General features: G+C 44.1%; 1 protein-coding gene across 2 annotated transcripts in view; it reads right to left on the bottom strand.

Moving 5' to 3' along the window:
- The window catches only part of LOC113826110 (uncharacterized PE-PGRS family protein PE_PGRS54), a 25,706-nt gene that overhangs the window by 103 nt on the left and 15,603 nt on the right, over positions 1–10,000 (bottom strand). The window contains exons 3-6 of one of the 2 annotated variants that reach the window (XM_070137614.1): positions 7,762–7,793; positions 6,760–6,808; positions 5,438–5,537; positions 1–5,218 (exon numbers count right to left, since the gene is read on the bottom strand). The exon at positions 1–5,218 is cut by the window's left edge and continues 103 nt beyond it. In XM_070137614.1, the coding sequence (XP_069993715.1) occupies positions 379–5,218; positions 5,438–5,537; positions 6,760–6,808; positions 7,762–7,793 (5,021 nt within the window). In that variant the 3' untranslated portion in view covers positions 1–378. The remainder of the gene's footprint in view (positions 5,219–5,437; positions 5,538–6,759; positions 6,809–7,761; positions 7,794–10,000) is intronic. The other variant, XM_070137615.1, reaches the window with a different exon arrangement.

The following is a 10,000-nucleotide window of genomic DNA, read 5'->3' as shown; positions in this document are numbered from 1 at the left end:
CACTACAGCGAACACAACATACAACAACTGCTCGCTCGCTGACCAGCTGCGAGCGATTGAAATAAGGGTTAATAATTTAATGACAGACTGCGGCTAGAAATCTTGAATACATTCGAATTATGATTTTTAATCAATAGTACATATTTTCATATTTTCTTTATAATTTCAGTTATTCAAGACATCTGGGCTGAAAGACTGGGTAGTCGGGCAGTGCACAGCACTAAGCCTCAGGGTTAGAATGTCACACACACATAAATCTAACTTAAATCTATAGTCGCACCAAAACATGATCCTATGATCATACACCTTATGGTAACTTTCGCTACTTCTAATGATGGCAAAGATTGTGTTTACAGTTGTAATATTTGGCAAAAGATTTTAGGACCTTAGGGAAAGGCTGTACTGGTTGAAGGGGTTGAAGGGAGACGAGGAGGTCGCCACGAAGGATTTCCGTGAATTGTCGATGTACCTCACTGGAGCAGTGTCACTTCGGCGGTTGGATGGGAAGAACACCCGTCCAAAGGGTTTTGCAGGAGTCTTGGGCTTAAACTCAAGTTTATCCATTCCGTCAGTGATCTGTACAGAGGGTCGAAATGCCCTTCGCCCTGATACCTCTCTGAAGGACTTTTCCACACCAGGTAGGGGCGTGACATAGATTTTATTATCATGCTGACCTGTTTGCCGGGTGTTCCTTGTGAATTCTGACACAGGAGGAAGGTATCCAAGGTCCAGAGGAGTTGAAATGGCTTGTTGACCTCCTTGCTGAATACCCACATTTCCAAAGTTTCCTCCACTAGCTCCATCTCCAGAAGCAGATGAACCAGCAGGGAAGGACTGAGTGGTTCCTACATTTACCCCATTCCCAGAAATGGGAGAACCAGCAGGTAGTGACTGAGAAGAAACTGAGGACACTGGGTTAAAACTTATTGGGTTTTGTGGGGAGGTTGATACAGAAGGCTCAAGAGATGAAGTTGAATCCCCTGGGTAGGAGGAAGAGGGCAAGGAGGGTGTGGAAGAGAAACCACTACCAGGGAAGGGAGATGGTGACGAACTTGGGAATGAAATGGAGCCTGGGGACGATTCAGGCAAAGAAGGCGAGTTTGAGGGTTGGATATTGTTACTAATTCCGGCATTATTCACAGGAGGGAGATATCCCTGTTCGAGGGTTGAGAAATCAAGAGTTGAGCCTATGCTTGGTTGTGAAGGGAAAGTGAATCGTGAGTCTGCTTCCTGAGTGACAGGAGCTACCACTTCCTGCTTGAGGCTGTCTGTAAGAGACACAGGTGTTGAGGAAAATGAGAATGTATTAGGCGAGATGTTGCCAGAGAAGCTAAATTGAGGAGACCCCTGTGAGTTGGTAATCTCCTGTGCAGCAAATTCTTGTGTGGGGGGAATGTAGTCCTGAGGAGGAAGAGGTACACCACCAGCATTGTTCGATGTGATGCCTCCTGTTGAAGAAAGACCAAAATCTCCTGATGTAGTTTGGGTTAGTCCTCCAGGTGAAACAGAACCAAAGTTTGTAATGGCTGGTTCAAACCCTCCAGCTGGAACAGGAGCTTCTGCTTGGCTGTGGGATTCACTAGCTGGCTTTGATGCTGGAAGGTCGGAATATGGAGTGGTACCGAGGTTGTCGTTATCATTATTCGAAGTGAATATGAAAATTGTGTCATCTGAGACACCAGGCAGTCCAGAGGTAATGGGACCAAGTGACTGGGGTGGAAGTGGAACATTTACGCTAAATGTTTGTTGGTTGTCATTTAATGAAGTACCAGTAGAAACTGAACTTGGGTCTGGGTAGCTGTATCCATTTCCTTCTGCAATATTCTGGTTTCCTGAGAATCCTACATTATCATCAGTGAGGAGAATTTCATTTCCCTGGACATTGTTATTTACTTGGAAATCTTGGTTGCCCTGGATTTGTTCATTCTGATATCCTGAATTACCTTGGACATTTGGGTTAAAAGCGTTAGTACCCGCATCTCCAGTCAGAATAGCAGTGTTTCCAAAATTGTTTAAATTACCACCAGAAGTTGGAATTTCAGAGTGTTGAACAATAATTTCATCTTGGATATTTCCTATGTTGATAGCAGGGTCCTGGTTCTCAATCAGTAAAAATTCATTTGGATTTCCGGATATACCAGTGTTGCCAATGTTATTGCTTGAAAAGTCATTTTGCTGACCAGGCTGTTGGAAACCACCTTCACCTTGGTAACTGCCGTCAAAAGAATCCTGATCATCTATGAGTAAAATTTCATCTTGATTTAAGTCCTGTACATCAAGAGTACCATCAATGCCTGATGTTCCAAAGTCTGCTTGTGCAGGACCAGAGCCAATGAAGAGACTCGTCTCAGGAGTGGGATAGTTATACCCAATATCCTGCCCCTGAGAGTCTCCTGTTTGTCTAGTTGATCCTTGGTTACTGATTCCATCCTGGATTACATTACTCACACCAAGACCAACATCACCTTGGTTCAAGTCAGTACCAAAGTTTGGTGATCCCTGGCCACTCTGGCTTGAAACATCAGGGCCAAAACTGGTTTGCTGTTGATCTGATTGGTATTCATTTTGGTTCTGACCAGGGCCAAATCCTGGTTGTGTTTGGCCTGCAACAATTTCCCTCTGACCAAACTGTCCAGGGCCTGTGCCAAATCCTCCTTGACCTTGATTTGGAGCGAACTGATTCTGGCCCAGACCTGTTCCAAATTGCCCTTGATTTTGACCTATACCACTCTGATCTTGCCCTGGTACAGCATCAAATTGTAATTGATTCTGACCTGTTCCTCCCTGGCTTTGCCCCTGAGGAACTGCTTGGCCCAAATTTGGTCGGTATATATTTTGTTCTGGTCCAGAACTCCCTTCATTTTGAGTTGGCCTGCCTTGATTTAGGGCTGTCTGGCCTATACCAATTCCTGCCTGACTTGGTCCAGTGCCAACTTGGCCAGGGCTTGAGAATCCACTCTGGCCAAATTGGCCTCCACTTTGATCGCCACGTGTTGGACCAACCCCTGGGCCAGATCCTAATTGACTCTGGCCTGGACCAAATCCTGTCTGTCTTTGACCTGCTTGGCTCAGCCCAGGTCCAAATCCAGTCTGACCTGAACCAAAACCTGGGGTAGATCCTGTTTGCGTCTGTCCTGTGCCAAAGGCTGGCTGGCTCTGTCCAGATCCAGTCTGACTGGGGCCTGAATACCCTGCTTGTCCAGGAGCAAATCCACCTTGGCCTGGAGTAGAGCCTGGCTGTGACTGCCCTGCATCAAAGCCTAAACCAGGACCTGTTTGAGTTGACCCAAATCCAATTTGGTTCTGGCCTGGGCCAAAATCTGTCTGTCTCTGACCTGGTTCAAATTCAGTCTGTGTCTGACCTGATTGCTTCTGGCCTTGTCCAAATCCGGGCTGTGTCTGACCTGGCCCAAATCCTGTTTGAGTCTGACCTGGCCCAAATCCTGCTTGCGTCTGACCTGGCCCAAATCCTGTTTGAGTCTGACCTGGCCCAAATCCTGCTTGCGTCTGACCTGGCCCAAATCCTGTTTGAGTCTGATCTGTCTCAAATCCTGCCTGTGTCTGACCTGGCCTAAATCCTGTTTGAGTCTGACCTGGCCCAAATCCTGCTTGTGTCTGACCTGGCCCAAATCCTGCCTGCGTCTGACCTGGCCTAAAACCTGTTTGAGTCTGACCTGGCCCAAATCCTTGGCTTTGGGTAGTTCCAGTTTGACCAGGACCTGAGAATCCAGTCTGGCCAGAACCAATTCCACCTTGAGAGGGTGTTGAACCTGTCAGCCCTTGACCTGGAATAAATGCTTGACCAGAACCAAAGTCATTTTGTCCAGGAGCAGATCCTGGCTGACCAGAGCTAAATCCACTCTGACCAGGAGTGGGTTGTCTTTGATTCTGACCTAGACCAAGACCTGCCTGATTCTGACCTGGTCCAAATCCTGTTTGTTCAAATCCACTCTGCCCTGGGGTGGAACCTCTCTGGCCTTGACCAAATCCTGCTTGACCTGGGCTAGAACTAGGCCTTTGAGGACCAAAGCTACCCTGGGTTGTGCCAAATCCAGTCTGTCCAGGTTGCTGCTGACTCAGGCCTAATCCATTTTGGCCAATACCACGACCTGGTTGCTGTGAGCTAAATCCTGCTTGACCTGGGCCAGAACTGCCCTGTACTTGGCCCAAACCAGAATCCCCAATATTCTGCCCAGGACCAAATCCATTTTGATTTATTGCATTGCCAGACAAACCAGGTGAACCAAATCCTCCTTGTCCTTGTGTTTGTCTAGGGAAATCTGCAACATTTTGACCAAAGTTGTTTTGTCCAGGTTGTCCAGATGCAGAGGGACGGGGAAATCCACCTTGTGTTGCAGGGAATCCACCTTGTGGGCCTAGGGATTCTTGGCCTCTGCCGGCTGAGCCAGGGCGTCCATCTCTAGTACCTGCTCCTCCGGTTGATCCAGGGCGTCCATCCCTTGTGCCTGCTCCCCCAGTTGAACCAGGGCGTCCATCTCTAGTACCTGCTCCCCCAGTTGAACCAGGGCGTCCATCTCTAGTACCTGCTCCCCCAGTCGAACCAGGGCGTCCATCTCTAGTACCTGCTCCCCCAGTCGAACCAGGGCGTCCATCTCTAGTACCTGCTCCCCCAATCGAACCAGGGCGTCCATCTCTAGTACCTGCTCCCCCAGTCGGACCAGGGCGTCCATCTCTAGTACCTGCTCCCCCAGTCGAACCAGGGCGCCTGTCTGCCGGTCCAAATCCATTTGTTGATCCTGGGCCTCCAAAAGCTGTACCTTGTCCACCTGAACCTGGTTGTCCTAAGGAACCTGGCTGTCCTGCTAAACCTGCTTGTCCAGTTGAACCACCGAGTCCTTGGTTAGGGAACCCACTTCCTGAACCTGCAGAACCACCTTCTCTAGGAGAACCTGGTTGTCCTCCAACAGAACCAGTGGCGCCAGAGAATCGTGGGTTACCAACGTTGCTTCCATCGGGTGATGCTGCAGATCCTGTATCACTGAAGACGCCATCGTTAACACTGTAGAACTGGGAGGCTTGAGCGCAGTCAAAGCTATACCACCAAACACACACAAGGTACTGTTGATCGAAGATTGTGCCATTGGGACACAGGAAAGAGAACTTCTGAATCCGACGACCCTGAGCGACGCAAATGTGGAAGACCTGGCACTCAGCTTCCTGGTCAGCGAAGTAACCTGGGGACTGCTGGTCTTCACACCTATAAAGATGTGTAGAAATAAACACATTAGATTAAATTGATAACCAACAACAACGAAAAAGAGAATTGAATAAATTTATAAAAACATAGAAATGAATAGAAATAAAAGATAAAATAAATATGTAAAAATGTACGAGGTACATGTTGCAAATAGCATCATACACTCCGTGGTCATGTAAACTAATAACAACTATTCATAGATCCTACTTTTCCACTTACCTGAAGGAAGTGTCAGGGACTTCAGCGTACGTCGGGTAATCATTGCCAGCAACACCAACTATCATGTCGTCATCCTCATCGCCGATCCTGATGATGTCAACTGTAAAATGGTAATTGTGTAAACAAGGGGAAAGCATACGAAGGTCTGATTAGTCCTCATCGTGTTTGTGTAAAGCTTTTAAATCTCAGGGATTATGTTACTGGAATATAGTTACGAAAAAAAATCAGTTGTATTAACACGGTCTGAGTGTAAGTGTACGTGTTCACACGCATAGGGAGACACATGTGCGCGTACATACATAAATTTACATGCGATCGTACAAACATACACAAGCACATACACACATAAATGCGCACGCACACGCGCACGCACACACACACACACACACACACACACACACACACACACACACACACACACACACACACACACACACACACACACACACACACACACATACACACACACACACACACACACACACACACACACGTACATGTATATATACACACACACACACACACACACACACACACACACACACACACACACACACACATATATATATATATATATATATATATATATATATATATATATATATATATATATATTCATCCAGACATTCTCAATAAGTACACGTATACATATGTGTAGATGTAAGCTGCCAAATTAAATTTTACAATCAATTAAACAAATGGTGCATGTCAGTATGAAGTCGAATGACGGTGTCATGTGTCAATGGTCAGACTGGTTCGCTCCTGTTCATCAGTCTTGTCAGTGTCATGGTGTCACGTGATGTCCCAGCTGGTGCCACCAAAGGCCTCGGTGTCACAAGTTCTCCGCTTGGTTATCGTAGAAGAAACCTTCCGAGTCTTCAACCTTTGACCCTCCCGGAGTATCTGAAAGATTCTCACAACCCAGTTAACAAACACGTAGAGTAACAAGCTGTCCAGAGAAGTTGGTAAGTTCATGGTTTAGTTTGTGGTTGGGATTGTCAAGTGAAAAATGGCAATGGATAGGTTTGATTACCACTTTCGTCTTTTGTTGAACTAAGACTTTGGTTGTTTTTTTTCGTTGTTCACACACATAGTACTATATGTCGTCAGGAAGTGAGTTTTTGATAACACATTCGTCTTTTCCTGAACTAAACTGTCATTCTGAGTTTACAAAAGCACAGTGAGTTATTCACCCCCCACAAGCATTTTTTTTTTTTTTTTTTTTTTTTTTAATCGAGGGGTCTTGGTGCCCTGTCTGTGTCCGAAGTAAATCGTGCTGTGACCGAAGCTTTACGGAGACTCTAAAGGGAGTGGAAGCTTACCTGCTGTCAGACCGTTTGTGAATGCCTCGTCTTCAGCTTGAGCGATCACCTGGTAAGAAGAAGATGTTCAGCTTATTGAAGGAAACTCGCTGGTTTAAATTGTTGATAGAGAGATAAGAGGAAGTCGACGTGGAATTGGATAGTCGAGGAAGAGAGTGGGATTGGATTGTGGAATAAGAGGACGGTGATTAGGGTAATCGTGATGGAAAGAACTATATTGAAAGAATTATATGTAAATGAAAATACAGACGGGGACAAAAGAGGACAGTCAATTCAAGAAATGTGAAAATGTTGATTTCATTTAACGGAGGTAGTAAAAGGAAAGAGAAAGGGGTGAGGTGAAGAAAGAAGGATGAAGAGGAGGAGGAGGAGGAAGAGGACGGAGAGGAGAAATGAGAAGGAAGAAGTGAGAAGAAAACAGAAGAAGAGAGAAGGAGAGGAGAAAGAAGAATGGGGAAGGGGAAAAAGGAGGAAGGAGGATACTGTCATCTACATAATATAATATCACTTTCATAAGCACATGCCTTCTACAATAAAATAATATAGAAAAGGTAAAGAGAAGAAAACGAGGATTTCGAATTGCATTGAAAAAGACAGAGACACAAGATCAAGAAATCATTGACAGAATAACTACAAGAAAGTAGTCATGAAAACTATTTACTGTAGGCTAACATACGTATATGTATGTATATATGTATGTATGTATATATGTATGTGTGTAATATATATATATATATATATATATATATATATATATATATGTATATATATATATATATATATATGCACACACATACACACACACACACACATATATATGTATATATATATGTGTGCATGTGTGTGTCTGTGTGGGTATACGGAATATTTAGTGAAATAAACTGTAATCGTGACATAGTACTAAAGCTTCTCAAACAAGTATAAGAGAAAAAAAAGGTGTCATAAGAACGTCAACAGCGAAGGAAGATCGAATCCCACACGCCGATGCCCTTGTTTACTCACCCCGATACACAGGCGCAGCAACACGACGGCAGCTGCAGGGGGAGAGAAAAGCACGGTGGATTAGGTACGGTCGAGGTCTGGGTTGGTTTGGGATACGGTGTGAGGGGTGTGTGGGTGTGGGTGTATGTGGGTGTGGGTGTGTGAGTGTGGGTGTGTGTGGGTGTGGGTGTGGGTGTATGTGTGTGTATGTGTGGGTGTGGGTGTGTGTTCGTGTGTGGGTGTGATAGTTGATATGTTACTTTTCACCATACAAGTAAAAAGTAACGTGAGCTGGCCTATAAATCTTAAGTCATTTATTAGAATGCAGAAATAAATAATAAGCGGAAAATATGATACCAATACCACAAACAACATCAATCACCTTTCGCCAATGACGATAACCGCAAAGAAACACGACTAAGAATTTCTCACGAAACGCCTCTCGGTCCCACGACCCTTTTGTGGCTGCAACCATTCCCGTGCAGCTTTTGCAACACGGAAAGCATATGCCCTTAACAGTCTCCAGGCTAATGGGAGTTGAACTCGCTTCGGGGTGGAATTGAAATCATGCATGCAATTGCAGACACGCTGTGGATCTGCTTTTTTAAGACGTGTTACTTTTATTTGTTTTACTTTTATATATATATATTTTTTTCTCTCTTTTTCTTTTCTTTTTTCTTAGTTTTTTTTTTCGTGCAAGCAGTCTGAGTCAGTGACTTTCTAGATGCTACGAATGATGTCAAATGCTTGATTGCATGTCTGCTTGGTGAGATCTATTGGTCTTTAGAAAATATAAATTCTATCTATTGTATGATACATCACGTTAATTCACACGCATGCTGAACGAAGCGAAGAAGCGAAGTCGTTATAAATTTCACACGGAAATAAATAAATACGTGCGATAAAGGCGAAGTTTCTGCGTTCGTGACAACACATCCGTCACGATGTGCGTTCAGCGTCATAAAATCCACGCTTCAGCCTTCCACGCCCATAAATTGATAATGGATAACTTACGCGTCGCTGCCAGATCATTTCCCCTTTTTTATGCGACGGTTATTTCGCCCAGAACTCGTTGTTACGGCGCGTCGTGTTCTTTCGAAAGCTGTAACGAAAGCCCAAGCGCCTGTGTTTACGGGGGCGACTGCCAGTTCCTTCCGTCTTTTTCCTTCCCTCCTTCCCGAGAGAGACAAATTAGCGTTTAACTCGCACGCGAAAAAGAACATCCCTTCACCTTCCCGCACACCGAAAATGACGCTCAGACTTAACCACTTGATTCCGCGGAACAGCGAAAACAACAAGGAACTTAACAAGAGGAAAAGCAAATGGTAATGAATCCTTGTCTTCGTTTTACGCAATGTAAATTCCCCCTTTTTTTTTTGCAAAGGGTATTTTGCAAGGGGAATGTCACATACGGTTCACCAAAGAGTGTAGCTGCGAATTTAGAACGCATATACGACACTTGAGGCCGCAGTTTTCGTAAAAAGACAAAAGAGCGAGGGAGTGCGTCAATCAAATGTTTTTACGTCTCCCAAAGGTGCGTCGTCATCGTAACAGAAGACTCGAGACGTTGCGAGGAAGAGAGGAAATATAGAAGAAAGGGGAGATGAGGAAGAAGAGTAAGAAAATAGAGCACAGGGGAAGGAACATGGGAAAAGTAGAAGGAGGGGGGGGGGGATAAGAACGATAGATAAGAAAATAGAATGAAGAGGAAATCAAAGGATGGGAAGATAAGAAGCATAAGAAAACAGAGCGAAAGGATATGGAAAAGGGGAAATCGAAGGAATGATGAGAAAGATAAATAAGAATAAAAGTAAAGGAAAAGAGCAAGGGAAACCGAAGAAAAAAAGGAATAAGAGAGAAGGGGATATGATATAAGAAAGACAGGAAATATGAAGAAAAGGGTGAAAAGAAAAAGGAAGAAAAAAGAAAAAGAAATAAAACAAAAGGAAATAGGGAAAGAAGAAGAGAAAAACAAAAACCGAGGATAGAGATTCTAAAAAGAAGGGAAAAACACAAACAAGAAAACGGAAAGAAAAGAAATCAGACAAAGAATAAACAAGAAAACCTAAGAACCAAGAATAAAAAAGTAATAGATAAACCGAAAACTATAAAAACAACAAACAAGAAAACGTAAGAACCAAGAATAAAAAACAATAAATAAACCGAAAACTATAAAACAAGAAAGAAAGAAAGAAAGACGAACCACAGACAATAATCCCATTAAACGTTATCATATGGACGTAATTTTCCGGATCCGAAG

This window comes from Penaeus vannamei, chromosome 23 (genome assembly GCF_042767895.1).
Source record: "Penaeus vannamei isolate JL-2024 chromosome 23, ASM4276789v1, whole genome shotgun sequence".
In the NCBI taxonomy this organism is placed as follows: domain Eukaryota; kingdom Metazoa; phylum Arthropoda; class Malacostraca; order Decapoda; family Penaeidae; genus Penaeus; species Penaeus vannamei.
This window is presented reverse-complemented; position numbering and strand designations above follow the sequence as displayed.